Source organism: Thunnus thynnus, chromosome 16 (assembly GCF_963924715.1).
Source record: "Thunnus thynnus chromosome 16, fThuThy2.1, whole genome shotgun sequence".
In the NCBI taxonomy this organism is placed as follows: domain Eukaryota; kingdom Metazoa; phylum Chordata; class Actinopteri; order Scombriformes; family Scombridae; genus Thunnus; species Thunnus thynnus.
Genome location: NC_089532.1, coordinates 6,882,906 through 6,901,253, shown reverse-complemented (window position 1 = coordinate 6,901,253; position 18,348 = coordinate 6,882,906). Strand labels below are relative to the sequence as shown.

At 38.4% G+C, this 18,348-nt stretch overlaps 1 protein-coding gene across 2 annotated transcripts in view; it reads right to left on the bottom strand.

The window, feature by feature from the left end:
* galnt16 (UDP-N-acetyl-alpha-D-galactosamine:polypeptide N-acetylgalactosaminyltransferase 16) overlaps window positions 1-18,348 on the bottom strand; it is a 43,885-nt gene that overhangs the window by 3,116 nt on the left and 22,421 nt on the right. For both annotated transcript variants that reach the window (XM_067614267.1, XM_067614268.1), the window contains exons 6-13: window positions 10,986-11,107; window positions 6,083-6,170; window positions 5,577-5,661; window positions 4,350-4,453; window positions 3,177-3,303; window positions 2,066-2,158; window positions 1,457-1,540; window positions 619-745 (exon numbers count right to left, since the gene is read on the bottom strand). In XM_067614267.1, the coding sequence (XP_067470368.1) occupies window positions 619-745; window positions 1,457-1,540; window positions 2,066-2,158; window positions 3,177-3,303; window positions 4,350-4,453; window positions 5,577-5,661; window positions 6,083-6,170; window positions 10,986-11,107 (830 nt within the window). The remainder of the gene's footprint in view (window positions 1-618; window positions 746-1,456; window positions 1,541-2,065; window positions 2,159-3,176; window positions 3,304-4,349; window positions 4,454-5,576; window positions 5,662-6,082; window positions 6,171-10,985; window positions 11,108-18,348) is intronic.

Genomic DNA, 18,348 nt, shown 5'->3' with positions numbered 1-18,348 from the left:
CAAGTTGGTCTTGAGTTTGTTTTCTAAAAACTTGTTTCCTTGTTGACATAGAGACATATTTTCGTAATTTTTTTGCCTTTATTTATACGTTTTCGGGCTACAAACACCTAATGATAACTGTTATGAAAAGTGACTACTGCAATGTTTTCAGAACTATGTTTGGCATCTACTTCCTTGTGTGGTGATTAATGACGTGTTTATCGGCTCTGTAACCCGGCAACACAGCCAAACTTTCATTTAGACCACAGACTGAGAAGACTGGAAGACCTCAAGTTGAAATATGTTGATGAAAATGTCATATTTTCTAGTAAAGTATTAAACTAAATTAAGCTAGTTAAAACTTTTAAGCTGAGCAACTAATCTTCATTTGTCGCAGAACTTTTAATGAGTCCCTTAAGTCATACAGTCATTACGGTTTGTAAACGTTCAAACAACCAACTCCTTTAACTATTGCTCGGACCATTTACACAGAATCTGAGGCTCCGCACTCACCCTGTTTCTGTATATTCATTCATATTCTGTCATCGGGTCAAATCCTGCATATTAATTGTATTTTCTGGCAATAAATCTGAGTGTACGACCCCCTCCATTGTCTCCCCCTTGTGGCCCAGTCCTGACCTGCGACTGTGGCCTGTTGCCTCCGATACCCCTGCACTCTGCCAGGCCCAGGCCGTCTGTCCCACGGGTCTCCAGACACAAACCACCCTGTTTCAGCACACTGGACACTGCTTCCTGCTCCGGGATCCTGAGGGAACCGTTGACAGAGAGGAGTGAGGCCGGTGAATGGTCTTGTTACAACAATAAAGAACAGATGGACTGAATTGACTGGGTGCCCTGTTGAGTAATTGAATCGCACCACTAAGTAATCCGCCCTAATACAACATGTACTTATAAAAATATACAATTACAATCGGAGAAACCACAGTTATTTGGAGGCATGCTTCGGGGCAGATGCAGCCAGAGAGGCGGAGGCTTCGCTTGAGAAAAAAGATAGTGGGATGAACACTGAGCTTCCCATACACATCACATATATTTACATCAGTGGTTCTGAATTTGGGGGTCATGACACCCTGGGGGGTTGTAAGATTACTCTGGATTTACATGCCAGGGGAAAAAAGAGATTAATTCCAGCTGCATTAATCATCACAGGAGTTTCCTTCTCTAAATTATTCTATTTTCGTTTGAAATGAAATGGAGGATGAAAATCACTTCAGCCTCTTGGTCTCCTTAGATAATTAATCAAAATAAACATGTGTGAACATTACTTTCCATTTGTTGGTTTTTAATGTTGGAAGACAACTTTGGCTCTCTTTGGTGTTACATAACATACACAACAAATAAATATTAAGAGTTGCATAATGGCAACGCGTCAGTCAAATCATCCAGCAACTCCTGAGTAGCCTGCGTATATATTTAAACTTCGTGCCTCTTTACAATAAGCTTGCATGAATCGTACCTCAGCTCAGGATAGACGTTCTCCATATACCAACGGAAAGGTTTGCAGTTCAACTTCCGTCGCAGCGTCAGACGGTCTGCGATGCTGCATGAAGAAAACATACGAGGATGCAGAGACAGAGAGATAGGGAAGAGGGAAAGGAAAAGGAAAGGATGGCGTGAGGAAGAGAGCAAGTTAAACACAGTAGAGAGGGAAAGTTTTAGATGTAAAAAACTAGAAATCAGTCCAACGAAGCCCAGAGGACCACAGTCAGCAGCTTGTTGATGAAGAGAACTCACCTACAGACTCAACTAATGGGGATCTTATGAATAGTGTTCAACTACAATAACTCCTTTCTCCTAATACCAGAGAGGGCTTTTTGTTGAGAGTGCTCCCTTGTGTTTTTCTGGTTTTATTAAAAGGTGTTAGCATGGATACAAATCTTCTTAAAATAGGGCACATAAGAATATAAAATATTGAATTCAAGAAATCCTGCTCACTACTTGAATTCTTATCACAAGAGACAAAATACTTGAGGCTCTATCCTGTATGAAACATAACCAAACCTGTATCTGGGCTGCTGTCTGTGCTGTAATTTGATAGAAGAGAGTGACAGTATAATGGACAAACCTGCCGAAGGCCTTGCCCTGGGCTGACGGCCTTGCGGAGTAGTAGTACTGTTTATACTCGTCCATCCACACCTCAGCAGCCCGTCGGGTATTCCTGCGTGGACACAAACACAACACCTGCTCAGACACAGTAATGACTGGCTGCTGGCATTCCTGCAGTCAACTTTAATGACACACGGGGGGCCTTCAGACACCAGATCCACACTGGAAAAACATCTCCATCTCCATCAGTAGGTTCATCCTGCATCTTGTATTTGCAACAAGTGAAGACAAACAGGAAGATGAAACAGTTTGGGCCTGTTTTATAACAATCTGTTCTGTGTTCACAAGATGATAGAAAACACTAAAACTTAAGAGTGAAATAAAAAACTTCCTAACAGCATAAAACTTCCAGTCCAGGGATTTCCAACCTTTTTTTTCCCAACAGGGATCATCTTTATATCGGCAATGTCTTTGCTGACCGGCCAAAAAATGAAAATAAACCTTATTTGCTCTGTATCTTATTGTGGTTACTTACTTAATTAAAAAGAAATACAGATAGACTTCAGTATCTGTGTGACCTTGCACAGATTGTACGTAGTGCTGAATACTAAAAAGTGGTGATAACAGACTGATTACCTCACTTACTGATGACCTACTTAAGTTTACAATCAGCATATTGTTGCTGAGGGCCAGATGAGGGGAAATGCAGCAGAGATTGTGCAAAATTCAGGGTGATTAAAAATTGCCTATAAAATTATTTATTTATCTTTCAGTTTTTGTGCAGAATCATATCGTTTCCATGAGGACTGGCTCTGCTCTTGCCCATACAGAGAAAGCTAGATCTTTGTTAGCATCTCAATACATCCTGGATATTAAGAGAAAGATCTGATGGATTATTATTTTCACATTACATGTTGTCTGGGTAATGATGTCATGCATACATATCTCACTGCCACTCGGGTCACCAAACGTTTGCCTGTGAAGCACTTAACTTCACACTGGATTTAAAAGCTGAACTGTACTGAATCATGAGGCAGAACACTTCTCAGCAGTTGGTCATTTGTTTTTGCAGAGTTACAACACTGTACAGCTGACAGCATAACAGGTTTGTAACAGACCAACCGACTCACTTAATGTAGGTAAGAGCGTTGCCTTCTGGGAAGTCGTACGGGTGCCGTTTCCTAAACACGTGACCCACACGGCTGCAGGGAAGAATCTCCAGGCTTCCTCCGCACATCCACACTCGGAAAGAAAGCTCTGCAGGACGACAGACACAAAATGAGACTAGAAGTTGTGTGTGTGTGTGCATGTGTTTTTGTTACCTCATGGGGACCTTTTCTGGTATAAATACCGACCCTGTCGGGACCAGTAAATCCTCATGAGGACCGAAGCCTGGTCCTAATGAGGCAAAACATCATTTCTGAGGTCCTGGTTACGGTAAGGGGTGAGGTATGAATTGAGGTTATATTAAGGTTAGGGTTTGGGTTAGGCTGTCCACAATGAATGGAAGTCAATGCAATGTCCATCAGTCTGTCCATACATCCATCTGTTTATCTATCCATCCATCCTTCCATCCATCCTTTCATCCGTCTATCTTAATATCTGTCTGGCCACGTTCACCTGACACATTTTTTTTTATGCACCAGATGGCTATAAGCTGTAAATCAGCAGTATGAAATCTGTTGTAGCGAATAATTTATCACTCTGCTGCCCCACAAATTCCAAGGACACATTTGGCATTTCGGAGCGTGGGCTGTTGGACCTCTGCAGCATCCAAAAGCATCTGCAGTGGTCCAGAGCCGTGAGCCAAGAGGCATGCCGCAACATAACAAAATACATAAAATTAGGACATTAAAATTGACAGTTTTATTGCTTGGTAGTTAATGGGAAAATAAGCTTTCATTTCTTTATTCCTAAGAAACATTTTTGCAAATAAAGTAATATTCATCATAGTGAACAAAGGAACACTGTAAGACAACTACTAAAAATAGGGATTTCACACAATATTCCAAGTTAGTATGCTTTCTATTTTGTAAAGTTAGTGTGTAATCTTTCCTTCTACTCCTCTTCTTGCCACCTCCAGGGAAGTTCTCATATCAAAATTTAATACCCTTTATATACTCTTAATACTTTTAACTGCCAGGCGCACTAGAACCAGGAATATTTACAGTCCTTGTCTGAACTTTACAAGCAGATCAAGCTTGGTTTTGTTTTATCTTATGAGTAGGATGTTTGTACAGGATGATTAATAAAAAGTAATGTTTTGATTCCAGTAAAAGTTGAGAAACCATCAGTGAGCTCACCAAAGTTTTCCCCTCCCCAGATGTCCATGTGGGTGTCATACTGGCCCAAATGGTTGAACCAGCTCTTGTCCATGACAAAGATCCCACCAGCGATGACTGGAGTCCTGCAGAACGGGGAGTGAAAGGAGTCATTTATATTTTCTGCACTTAACTCATTTTTATTTGGAAAGACTTACAGCCTAAAGGGAGAAACTAACCAACAATGACTTCAATCTCCAAAATAATGTTTGAATTTTATCACCATACATTCCTGGTGCATCAAATCATATTTGGAAAGCTTTTTTAAGCCTGAAAATGACATAATTCTATAGAGCTTGTCATACTTGAATTTACTTCAAGTTGTTTGAGTTGTAATGGTTTCTATGGGAAAACAACAAACCCAAGTAAGTAGTTAAGCTTGGACTCTTATAAGCTTTCCATCTTTATTTGCAATAGTGAGATGTGAAAGGGGCAAAGCAAAGAAAACCATTAGGTATCCCTAGTGTTCCCACACGACAGAAAATACAAGACAGGCACAAAAAAGTTTTATATTATTTAAATTATTTTCTTTTTGTGAACAAAAACCAGTAAAAATACCAACTAACAAGCATTTTCTGTGTAGCCAGTTATTCCTCAGAGCTGTAGACCATCCACACCAATAAACCACACTGTTGCACTGGGTGACGTGTTCCTTCATTACAATAAACATGGGCACCGTAGTTTAGTTTGAGTTGATGCCACATACATTGTCTTGCTGTCAGATATACTCACTGGAGCATTAATCCGCAACTGAAAACAGTACCCTAACAAATCCACAATTTACTTTTGTTTGAGTAACATTTCCTAACAACTACAGTGCCCAGCTGTAAAAATGAAACTATATATTTGTAGTCAGTTTTTAAAGATTTACTGCATGTCTTCAGTATGAATGAATGGGTCTGAGGCTGAATGCCACAGACAGGGTAGAGAAGTCAAAAAGCATTGAGAGATGAACAACCATATTGTCAGTTTGAACTTTTCATATTTGTTGACAACAAGGAAATACAGAATTTCATCAGACTTATTAAGAATAACTAACTTGGTCTGAGCATAATTTGACCTTTTTGTAGTTCACTGAGCAGAGGAATGTCTGTTTATTATAGTATATGCATGTACAAAAGCTTTTTGTCTCCATTATCTACATTATATTTTGATATATTAATGTATATCTATAACCCAGATGACTATACTGGATACTGAGCGATGTACCTGATCGCCTGCGTGGGATCACTCCTCGCCATTTTCTGCTCGATGGGAATCTGTTCCCATTTGAAGTGGAGACTCCAGTCAAATCCTGATGAGAGAGAGAGAGAGAGAGAGAGAGAGAGAGAGAGAGCACGAGAGAGACAGAAAGTCAGATCCAGCAGTCAAATTTACTATCACTTGGTCAGACAACAGTCCTACAGTAGCCAAGAACACAGATAAGCGTTTCCTGCTGATTTTGGCTGAAAATTGCATGATTTCACCTCGTAAATTGACTTAATATTCATACCAATCATAGCAACAAGTCATAGTAGAAACCCTTTTTTTAAAAATCCACTGCTGTTGAATGAAAACTTTGTATCTTCAAGAACTTTATTTCCATTGACTTTGGACTGGCTGTCATGGGTTTTGGAATGGTCTGGCAGAGATCACGGTGCCATAACGAACTTTTATGAAACAGGGGTTTTCCTTGACGCAGCTGTGTGTATATGATTTGTGTGTTGTGTCCTGACCTCCTCTCAAGTCGGCGGATGCAGCCAAGTAGGCAAAGTTATCCAGGCTGATGACGTCAATGATGGGGCTCACCACTCGCGTATGATCCTGCACGGGAGGAGAAGGACAGACAGACACATTGAGACAGCTCTTAGAAGCCATGTGACATATTTATATGCTGTGTTTTATTGTAACAGCTCTGCAAGGATGGACGTCACAAGAGGTGTTTTTTATTTATCTTCTATATATTACAATCCACAACATCTAAATCATAGAGGTGATTCAGCGGATCACTTAAGATCACTTCAATAGCCTTATGTTTCTAAATAATTACCACTGGATCGCATTACAGCTTGTTTAATAACAGATTTCATGCAGTAAGAATTTCTGGCACAGCTTCACCTTCTACCAAAGAGCACGGAGAAGGGAAATAGTCTGAAGGAGTAAAAATCGATGAATTTGTCTCCCGCTGGAGTGTGTGACTAAACTGTTTGGATCTTATGGTTTTGATAAGGGGAGATGATTATTACTTTAAAATTAAATAAAGCACCCCTCCCTCTTTCTGGCAAACCGGTGAGTATGCTTCACAAATATGCTTAAAATGACTGTAACCTTTGACTTTTTTAGTGGTTTTCGTGTTTTCACCTTGCAATATCTTGTGTTCTGTGTTAAATCTTAATAAAAATTCTTAATGATATAAATAAAGAGTATAAATAAATGTACCGATCATTTTCTGCTTATATTGTGTAAAGGATAAGCACAGCTGAATGTGCACAGTTCACAGTGGACATGAATTCGTGAAAATGAACTCTGAACCATGAAACCACTTCTTGCTGGAGAAGTAACATGAACCCAAAAGTAAACACGACAGAGTGGAGAGCTTTTGATTGCTTGTGTCGTGTTTGTGTTGATATGTGTGTGAGTCTGCATCTGTCTGTGAATGTGTGTCTGTGCCAACACTGTTGTTTGCTCATAGTGTTTGTGTGTGTGTGTGTGTGTGTGTGTGTGTGCGTTTGCGTGTGTGTTCGTGTAGTCAGACAGCTTAACATCGGGACAATCCAAATGGCTGTTTCCAATTAGAGCCATCGTCCCTCTCTTTTTGCTCAGAGACTGAACCCGTCGTGAACTTCGTGTTCATTGCACTAAAGCGTGCGGGGGAAGAGTAAGTGTGAAATGCCACTCTGCCAGAGAGCAATTTGAAAAGTGATGCTCTCGACAGCTTTAAGCAATAGACATTTATCAGGCTTTTAATGAGCCTCTGTGATTTGGGAATGCTTGAAGAGGCTGCACTCCTAAAATGGATGTCGCTCATGATCTCTCGGTATCTCTACCCTCTGTCTTTCTTTTGTTCTCTCTTTCTGTGCCTGAATTTATTACTGTGTCAGGGTGCTGTAATTTTGTCTCTTACATCTGGCTGCTTTTAATATTGCTGATAAAAGAATAGGCTTAATCTCCTACTGCACAGTACAGTGCATCGCTCTGGAAAAGGGCATCATGAAAATATTTACAGGACAGGAAAAAAAAAGGAAACTGAAAACTGAGCCGTATAGAATAAAACGCTTTACCCTCCGTAATTGGAAATGTGTTTTTTGCACACTGAATTTCACAATTTCCAAATGTCATTTGACGTGTAATGATCTCCGTTCCTTTGCTTCATCGCACTGTAATGTCTCATTAGTCTCTGAGTAAGAGACCAACAGAGGACACAGTGTCCAGCTTGGGCTAAAGGTCAAGAGCCAGACTTCTGTTTTCCTGCCTTGAACCATGTTCTCTACTGTACATGCTCAGTACTCATTCACTGTGTGGAGATATTTAATTGTTTATTGTACACTAAAATATCTCTCACTACAATATTAGAGATGAAGCAGGCAGAAATATTGTAGTGCACAAGATGTTTTGAGAGACAAACACAGGCATTCACCTTTGTCAACCCAACACAGGAGATTCAGATACACTTCAGGAAATACAGCTGAAGTCAAAAATAGTAGCCACCAAACTAAAAACAGCACAAAATGGGCAATTATCAACACAAAAGTACCACATACTGAACAGACACTAAGAAAATTGGAACAGTCATAAAACAGCAAACCTAACAAGCTGCTCAGTCTGGCACAGGGTATGATGGGAAATGAAGGCTGTCGCTACAATTTTATTGGCAGATCAAGTAAAATCTCAACTTATCTCGAATGATTAAAATAAAATCTTGTCAAACAATACAGTAAATAAAAAATGTTACAGTTATGCATTGCAAGTCATTATCCTGATAGCTAGCATGTATAAATAGCTACAGGCTTGTCTGACTACAGTTAAAACTCACTTAGCTTTTTTCATTGGATTGTCTCTAATGTGGAGCTAATTTAAAAAACAGTCTTGATCCATTTAGATTTCATTTAACCAAAGACATTGTTTCTGCTTCAGTTGTGATTCAGTTCTGCAAACTAAAATTGCAATTTGTGCAATGCGTTTGTGACGGATTAGACCAGTAGCTGCCAATTTGGGTCTCAGGGCCACCACAAGATTAATCTGAAAGGTTGCAAAAGGATTGGAAAGCAGAAAAACAAACATTTCAAAAAGTTTTGTTTATTTTTTCACGCTTCCCTCTTTCATTTGTTTTTTTTTCTTCTTGTGAAATACTGGATAATTTTACTCCTGCGGGGTCTATTCAAATAAAATGAGGTTAAGCAAGTTATAACTGGCAAGTGGGCATGAGTGGCCACAAGTATACATAGCTTCGATTTCAAAGGTCGCAATCCAAAGAGGTTATGAAACACTGTATTAGATGGTGATCATGAGAAGAGACGGGAAAAAGAAGGGAGAGGGGCAACATACAGCCCATCCTGCCAAATTATCAGCTCTTTGTTGAGTGTATAATCTCTCACCATTGTCTGAAAAAATGATTCAATTTTAAGTCACTAAAGAGGTATTAAACATCACCTAAATTCAGACATTGACCAAGCAGGAGAGAGTGCTTATAACCTGATACGATGTATCTTTAACAGAGCTTAAATCTCTGATCCTGCAGCATTTGTCATTGTCACTTAATTGTTATTAAATTAAAGCACTTTCCCCCTTAAAAAATGACAAGTGTCACTATGTTGCATTAAAGAACACACTGGACAGTGATCCTTAATCAGTATTCATGTTCTCAGTGGCCTTTATGAACACAAGAGTGTGGTCCCGGGAAGATGAATGAATCACCGACCGGGTGCAGCCGGACTGAGGAGCTGGTGAATTATCACTCAACCCGACACTCTCATGAATGCCACACTAAAAGATTGTAATGCAAGCTGGATGAGTCACAGCTGCCCAGAGCCAAGGGTGAGTGTACGCAAACACAAACACAATGTGGATACACTGGCAATGTGTAGAGTCCTCTGAATAAAACATTAGCAGAGCAGAGACTCCTGAATTTGAATATGACTTTTATTGCATACAGACGTTCTGAGGGGATGTTTAGTTTAGGTTATTGTCCAGTGTACTTTCTAGAGAAACAGCACACTTCTGTCCTTCAATGAAGCAACTGCTTACTCTTTAATGGTGTAAATAAACACTTTTTTGCACAACTCTTCTTTTCATTAAATAGCAGCATTGTGTCTTGTATTCTTTGTGAGTTGACAGGCATGTGGAGCTGCGAAAGAGGAAGAGGAGGAGAAAGAGCTGATAAGAAAGCTCAATGTCTGTGAATAAAGTTGTTTTTGTAATAGAGTCTTATGAATAAATAGTGTATCAAGGCTGCTGCAGCGCTTCCTTAAAACCAGACGGTAAAAAGGCAGAGGACGAAGAAATGAGGCACGCTGGAAGAAGCTCTGTCTTGAGTGTCAGACTTTAGCGGCAGCACACATGAGAGGAGAAGTGATTACTGAGAAAAAATGTGGAATCAAACAGCTCCTGCTGCAGAGGCAGTGGGGATGGTTGCCTGTAATGGGGGATGGCAGGGGATTTGGGAAGCAGCTGTGCTGGTTGGAGCCGAGTCACAGGTTAGTAAAGTCAAGAGAGGGAGGAGACAGCCAGCAAACAGCTTATTAGCTACTCATTAGTGAGTGATGCACGTCTCTTTCACAGCTACATCGCTTTATATCAAACCAGACATGTCTCAGTAGGTGCACATGTTCATCGCTGCAGATGCTCCATGTCTCTGAATATGTGTATTTATATGCTGTGTGCGCTTCGCCTGTATGACTTTGTGAAATTAATACACAAAAGCAGTGTGAAGCAGAAACAGTGAGGGCTCACAGCCAAAATGCCCCCGAAGGTTCACATGGAAATGCCAGTGAAATTAAAAATGACAGAGCAAAATATCCCCCTAATGAAGGGTGGCTGGTTTTGCATTTCATCCTGTTGTGAAATTGCAAAACCTTCATGTGTGGATGTGATAGTAGTATCCCTGGTGGGCTGCATAATTTAATTTGTAGGAATCTTCCCACTGCATTAAAAAAAAAGACAGCTTTGATCAGTAAACAGCCCAGCATGCAGCCTGGAGGGATGGTAAATGCTGCCACCATGCACAACACAAACCACTGCAGCAACACAAAACAGACCAGCTAATGTAGTAAAACACTCAGGAATCAAGTGGAAAACAGATTGGTTGCGAAAAATGGCACCATACTCTTTCCAGCAGTGGCAAAGTGGAGTGTGACATCTGCTATTCAATGACTTAAATCTCAGCTGAACAAATTGAGTGTTTATTTAACAACATGCAGTGCCAGAGTATTGCATCACAGCCAATAAAATCTACCCTGAAAAGGAGCAAAATCCCCTGAAGCATTACATCACAGCCAAAAATGAAGCAAGTGTTCCACCTCCGAAATACATGCTTGTGCTGTGAATGTATGAGACTGTGTGTGTGTGAGAGAGAGCTGCATGTATTAAGTGTCTAATTGGAGAGTGTGAATGACGGCAGACTGTGAGCATGTGAGTCTGTACCTCCTTGACTCGCTGGATCATCGGTTGCAGCCAATCGGTGTTAACCTCGCAGTGGCTGTCCAAGAAGGTCAAGATAGAGGCCGAGGCCGTGTTGGCTCCTCGCACTCGAGATCGGATTAGACCTGAACGGAAGCACAGGAGAAATGACATTTAACTCTGAAGCCAGTCCACAATTTGATAACATTTTGATACTGCTTTACCGACTTCACTGATTTAAAGGGGTCATATCATGCACATTTCCAGGTCTATATTTTTATTCTGGGACTCTATTTACAGTTCAAAAATCTCCTTATTTATCTTATGCTGGCCCTTTATGCAGTTCAGCCTCTGTCTGAAACAGGCTGTTTTAGCTCTGATCTCTTAAAGGCCCCCTCCCACTGTGTTGCCCCTCAGGAGACCTCAAGTGGCTCATCCTTTACTCGAAATATAAACTTTTCCAATACACCCAAACATTTTCGAGCTGAAATCCAATCCAAAATATGCAAGTGGACAACTTCTGAACAACAGCAAAGGCTACGGAACAGACGACGGCTGTTTGTGAGCATGTACGAACAATCTGATGTCAGTTCGATGGGGAAGTAGAAGTAACATTGCAAATGAAGCATTAAGAGCAGACTGAAGCCCTGGCTTTTGACTTTCAGGGAACATTTTTACATATGTTCACCTCAAGTTTTGCACCTTTGGCTATGTTTAACATAGACATCCAACATCATAATAGATAACTACAAAGAAACTACGAAAAAAAAATAAAATAAATAATAATAACAATAATAATAATAATAATAATAATTAACATATTTATATAGCACCTTTCATATCATGTAAAGCACCTCAAAGTGCTTCACAAGAGAAACAACAGAAATCAATAACACAGGTATTAAAAACAGGAGATACAAGGAGCAAAATGTACATATAAAAAAAACAATAAAATCCTTAAGATATATAAAAAATAGTATAATACTAGTAATAAAAACAAGTTGATTATGATAAACAAAATATAAAAAAGCATAAAATATAAAAAGTATGAGAAATATAAAAGAAATATCAAATAATTACGATGTTAACAAAAGGTGAAATTAATTAAAAGCAAGATCATAACAATAAGTTTTGAGCTGTTTCTTAAAACTATCAGCAGAGGATTCTTGTCTTGTTTGTGATGGGAGTTTGTTCCAAACCTTTGGTGCATAATAACAGAAAGCTGGCTCACCATACTTTCATTTTCGGTACATTGAGCAAGCCAGCACTAAATGACCTACGGGAACAGTTTGGAACATACTCACATGAGCAATCAGAGAGATATGAAGGTGCTAAACCATTTAGGGCCTTATAAAAAGTAAAATAATTTTAAAAATCAATCCTCAACTTTACAGGTAGCCAGTGTAATGACACTAGAACTGGTGTAATGTTATTTTTTCCTGGCTTTTGTTAATATTCTGGCTGCTGCATTTTGTACAAGTTGCAGCCTATCAGTGTTTTTTTTTTTTTTTTAGGTAATCCAGTATAGAGTGTATTACAGGTATGGTTCAACTTTTTGGCATCTCAAATGAGAGGTAGAGTTTAACTCTTTTAATATTTCTTAAATGAAAAAAGCAATCTTTGTAACATTGTTGATATGTGATTTAAAATCCAACTCAGAGTCAAGAATAACACCCAGTCTGTAGAGTCAGACTTCCAAGTTTGCTTAATATCTTTTCTCTATGTGCATTTGTAGGCTACCAGTTATAAAAATCTGTTTTGTCCTCATTTAATTTGAGGAAATTATTACTCATCCACTATACAATGCTGGAGAAGCAATTTATAAAGGGATTTAGGGCATCAGTATCATCTGGCACTACAGATAAATAACTGAGTGTCATCAGCATAACGATGAAAATTCCCTCAACAATCACAAATAATTTTTTCAAGTGGTAGCATACACAGACAAAACAGTAAAGGGCCAAGAATAGAACTCTGTGGAATACCAAAAAGAATTAAATGCTTGTCTGAAACACGGTCACTGAGGATAACAACATAACTTCTGCCAGTGAAGTAAGTATTAAACCAGTTCAGAGCTGTACCTGAGAGACCAATTCCATTTTAGGAGCATCCTGTGATCGACTGTATCAAATGCAGCACTTACATCAAAAAGTAAAAGAATGGAAACATTTTTATTATCTCACTCTAAGATCATTTCAGTGCTGTGTCCCCTTTTAAAACTGTACTGAAATTTTTCATGAAATCTTGTTGCCATGTAAGAACGCATCCAGCTGTTTAAACACTGCCTTTTCCAATATCTTACTCAGATAAGGCAGGTTGGAAATAGGCCCAAAACTGTTCAAAGCAGAAGCGTCAAGATAATGCTTTTTGAGTCAGAGCTTCACAAGAGCTGTTTTGAGTGCGTCTGGAAAGATGCCTGTCTCTAGAGAGCAATGTCGAGTACATCACAAATCAAACTAACCAAGACCTCCTTAAAGAAAATAGAAGGAATTTCATTCAGGGTGCAAGTGGAGGACTTCAACTGCAGAATAATTTTAGGGAGTTCCCCTTCACTAATTTAACAAAAATAATTTAAATTTCCCAGAGAGGCACTAACAGTCAGATTTTCAAAAAAAATGATGCAAACTCCTCACATTTTGACTGTGAAGAATGGCATATTTGTTCACAAAGCTGGGAAAGATTTAAAAGGTGATCGATGGTAGAAAATAAAATTCTGGGGTTGTTCCTGCTTTCAGTAATAATCTTAGAGAAGTACGCCTGCCTCTCACAGCGTAAAGCTTTGGTAGAGACACATAGGGATTTTATAAGGATCTCTCGGTGGATTGTTAATCTGTTTTTCTTCCACATTCACTCTACGGCATTCCCTCCTGAGCAGACGTATATCTTTCTAGTTTTCAGAGGTGCCACTATGTCGAGAGCTGATCTTAATTTAGAGTTAAAGTGATTTACTTTTTCATGAATTGATGAGTTTTCATCAGAGAGAGGTTGACTACGCATGTGGTTGGAGAACTTAATGGCATCCTTTAATGAGGCGCTCCGTATCATTTTTTACTATACCAGTGACAGTCATGTTAAAAAACAAACATTGATCTGATATATTAGTATCAACAATCTTATCAACAACAATATCCAGACCTCTAGAGATCACTAAATATAAGATGTGGCCACTGTTGTGAGTTGGCCCAAAAATATGTTGAGTAAAATCAGAAGAATGCAAAAGTTGCATAAAATCATAGCTTTGCAGTCTGAGATGTTATCGACATGTTAATTAAAATCAGCAGTTATAAGGATCCTATCCTGGTTAGCAAAACAGACTGACAGTAGTTCAGACATTTTGTGTGAGAATGAAGCTGCATGTTTTGGTGGTCGATAAATAGTAATCAACAGCACTGAAGTTTGACTTTCCAACATAAAAGCCTGGTGTTCAAAAGATTGATATGTTAAAGGCTACATATGATGCTTTTTGTGGTTTTCGGTTAACTGTAGCCTCTCCTCTAAATTACAGTTTTAACCACTCGCTATGTGAGGGAAAGAGAGGAGGAGGACTGGCTGCTATTTCTTCAGACACTTTTAAATGCAAGTGTTTGAGTTTGAGTTGTTTTATTTAAGTCCATTTACTTGTTCGCTTAACTTGTCATGAGAAGTCACAAACTAAGCATGGGTTATGGTTTTGGTGGCTTTGTTAATTTTGACAATATTACTCAAATGACATTCCTTGAGTATCCTGGCTTAGGTTTATGAGACTATGGATGTACAACAGAAAGTCTGCATTACAAACACACTAGTTGTGAGAGTTTGAAATTATTATTTACATGTTTGCACATTGCATACACTGTATATACTGTATAAATACAGTATATATACTGTATATATACTGTATATGTTTATATATGTGTTTATATATATATATGTTTACACTAGAACATTTGCACATTCTGGGTCAATGTTCGTACATTCTCTTCTTTTTAAACTCTAATAGCTCTTGTTAGTTTAGAATATATTTAGCATATTTTATAGTAAATTTCCGTTTTTTATTATAAATAATTAATTGACTTATTGTACTTGTATTCTCTCTTGTACATTTTTACCATCATGCACCACAACACCAAGGCAAAGTCCTTGTATGTGTAAACTTGGCAATAAACCTGATTCTGAGAGACATCAGGCAGGGAAGGTCTAATGCAAGACGCTGTCGAATTGCATTATTGGTAAAGTGGGATGTGTTTTTAGAGCTTGACCCATATTAAGAAACTACATTTCAGAATATTTCTACCTACGCTGCACAATTTTGACCCTTTATTTTATAATCTTTCTTGCAAGTCCTTCACACTTTTCAGAACTCTAATACTATATGGCTGGAGTCCGTTTTAAAGGAAAAACAACGAGTGTTGATTGATGCACCCACTTTCTCAGCCTTGCCTTGTCAACCTTTACTAAATTTGTTGTTATTGCCTTTGTTTCCAACAATGCCTCGGCGAGTGAGCAGGTTTGAAGTTGTTGCTTCCAGGTACGGGTTGTATTTAGGTGGAGAGAATGATTGAGGAAAGCGAGGAGAGTTTTTCGAGATGGCTGCGTTGCATCCTGCTCTCCTGAGTCGACTGTTAACAGAAAAATGTGGTCTCTCTGCCTCTTCTATAATGGATTTCTCTTTGTATGATTACTGAACATCATTGCAAAATAGAAAGAAGCCACTAAAGTTTAATTACGAGGGACTGAACATGTTTACAAGTGATGTTTTAAATGGTGAAAATCAGTGTCTATTTTCCTTTCAAGGTCAGAGCAAATTGAAGACCTTTGCTCTTTAAATAATTCGTTTTTTTAAGGAATAATCTGTGTTTTGGGGATATTTACATTTGACTTTTAGCTGGTAAAGCTTCTACAGAACATACAGCCCTCTGAAATGAAACCGTTAAATTGGATTAGTCTGAAGAAGATACCAGAGTGCATCCACGCTTTTTTGCCCCAGCAACCACTTTAAATCGCTTGCTAAAAAAGAAAAAAAAGATGTTAATTTAGAGCTGAGGGTAAAATCTATTTTAAAGGAGACCAATTTAAGAACATCGCTACAAGCAGAGGAGTGATGGCAATAAAGGTGTCTTTCCTCATCAGAAGTTTGTCTACAATCTCAGTAATTTGCATTTAACTCAGGGATCTGTGGAGGAGGTTAATTGTCTTTTCTTTTGTCTTTGTTCTCTAAAGAATCTACAGTTAATTAAGAAGATGTATCTCATCATCATCTGAAGAGTTTTGTTTTCAAAGTCAAAGATCATTAAAATAACGCCAACGTGCACAAAAAGTTGAACAAGCGAATTGTGCTTTTTTAAAAGAGTACAAAAGCAGCCCTAGAGTATAACTTTCAGCTGATTATTTGTAACTGTTAGTTTATCTATATTTAAACAGGTGCTTGAAGAAGAGGTCATGTTACACAGATTAATTTAGAGGATGAATTTCAGCATTTTTTTTTTTTCTGTCCCACTTGAACAGCTCATAGCATCAGCAAAATGTATTTATTTATTCAAGAAATACAGAGTGGTAGAATATTTCTGTCTTTTTTTAAACAAAATCCTAAGAGATGTACTTTGTTACATGACAGATGCAGTTCTGCCTCTGAGATCCTTAAACAATGTGCACATACACATGAAGTTAGACAGAATAAACACAATTTAACAATTTAAGTTAATATGAAGAAGCTTAGCTCAGCGTTGCTTAATGCTGTTGAGTAGTAAAGTAGTACATTGTTTATGCAAAACACAAAAAGGCTTGATGAATTGCTACACACACCATTCTTGAATTGTCACATAAATCTCCTGGGGCTAAAGCGCCTTTTTCTAAATCCTTTACTTAATCCGAGATATGAGCCAAAACCACACTTCCATGCATTTTTGCCCGCAAGTGGTTCATGTGCCACTCTGATCACATAATTGGTCAAAACTGACCTTAAAGCAAAAATGAACCCTAATCCTAAATGTATTCTTCATCTTACACACAGTAATAATAATAAACTGTATTTGTAGACAAGCTTTCATACATAAAATTCAATGTATTTGACATAGAATCACAAAACGATATAAAACATTTAAAAACAGTTTAAAACAGTAAAACCTGAATAAAAATAGATTTAGCGTTTAGCCATGCTAGCGGCTCTTTGAGGCTGTATTTAGCTGCACAGTGATGCACTGAGCTGAATGTGAACATCAGCATGCTAAAATACTCAAAATGGTGTAACCATGTTGATGTGTAGCAGGTAAAATGTTTATCATGTTTACCCATAGATATATGCATAATATTTACCATCTTAGTTTAGCACGTCAGCGTGCTAACATTTGCTATTTAGCATGAAAGACAAAGTGCAGTTGAGGCTGATGAGAATGTCACCGAAAGGGATCATCGAAGTCAGATGGTTTAATTCTCTGAGAACCATGAAGGTCTGTACTAACTTTTGTGCCGATCCATTCTCCACATGTTGAGATATTTCACTGAATAAGTGAAAACTTTGACCTGCAAGTGGTGCTAGATGGAAAATCAGAGAATCATCTAGGATTCATCATCTGGGTACTATGAACCTCTACACAATGGCTCAGTATGAATATGGGCCACAGTGGTGGACCACCTGACCAACATCCCTAAAATCATGCAGCTGACGTGGCTAAAAAAATAAGCAGACACAAGTCGTTTAATAAGAGAGAGTCTTAAGATGTTTCTTGAGGAAATTTACATAACTTACATTTCAGATAATTATTGTCAGGCTATTCCACATTTCTCTTCCATCAACAACAGAAGCCTGCCTCTCCATGTGTGTGTGTGTGTGTCTTAACTTTGGGAACATTTAATTCCCCAGTGCTTCATGACCTGAGGCATCAGTTTGACGCATAAAAGGAGAGAAAGTCAACAATGCATGAAAGTGTGAAACCATTAAAATCGGTTTAAAGTAAAAAAAAAATATTTTTCTCTTCTCTCTCTTATCTTTTTTCTCTAATTTTCTCTTTTATGTGTTTTGTTAAAACACAACATTAGTTATTCTTGTGCATTTTTACTATACAGTACAGTAAACATAAAATGCAGATTAAACCTGATGTTTCATTCCGTGATGTGGATTTGGAGACTATTTTAAAGCAGACTTGAGCTCACTCCTGGCTGGTGTACCACGGCTGCCAGTTGGGAACCGCTGGCCTGAATCCAAGATGCTTATGTTTTGTCAGCATGTGGTTCATAAGCCCAAACAAAGTCTTTAGTTTGCAAGGTAGAGCAGCAACACAGGCTGCAACCTGAGTGGGATTATTGTTAGATATCCAAACAAATGAGTAACACTGGGTCCTTTGGCTTTTAGTTTGGCTGAACTTTCTTGTTTTGTAGGTCGTAGATTTAATCTCATTCAGAGATTAAGTTA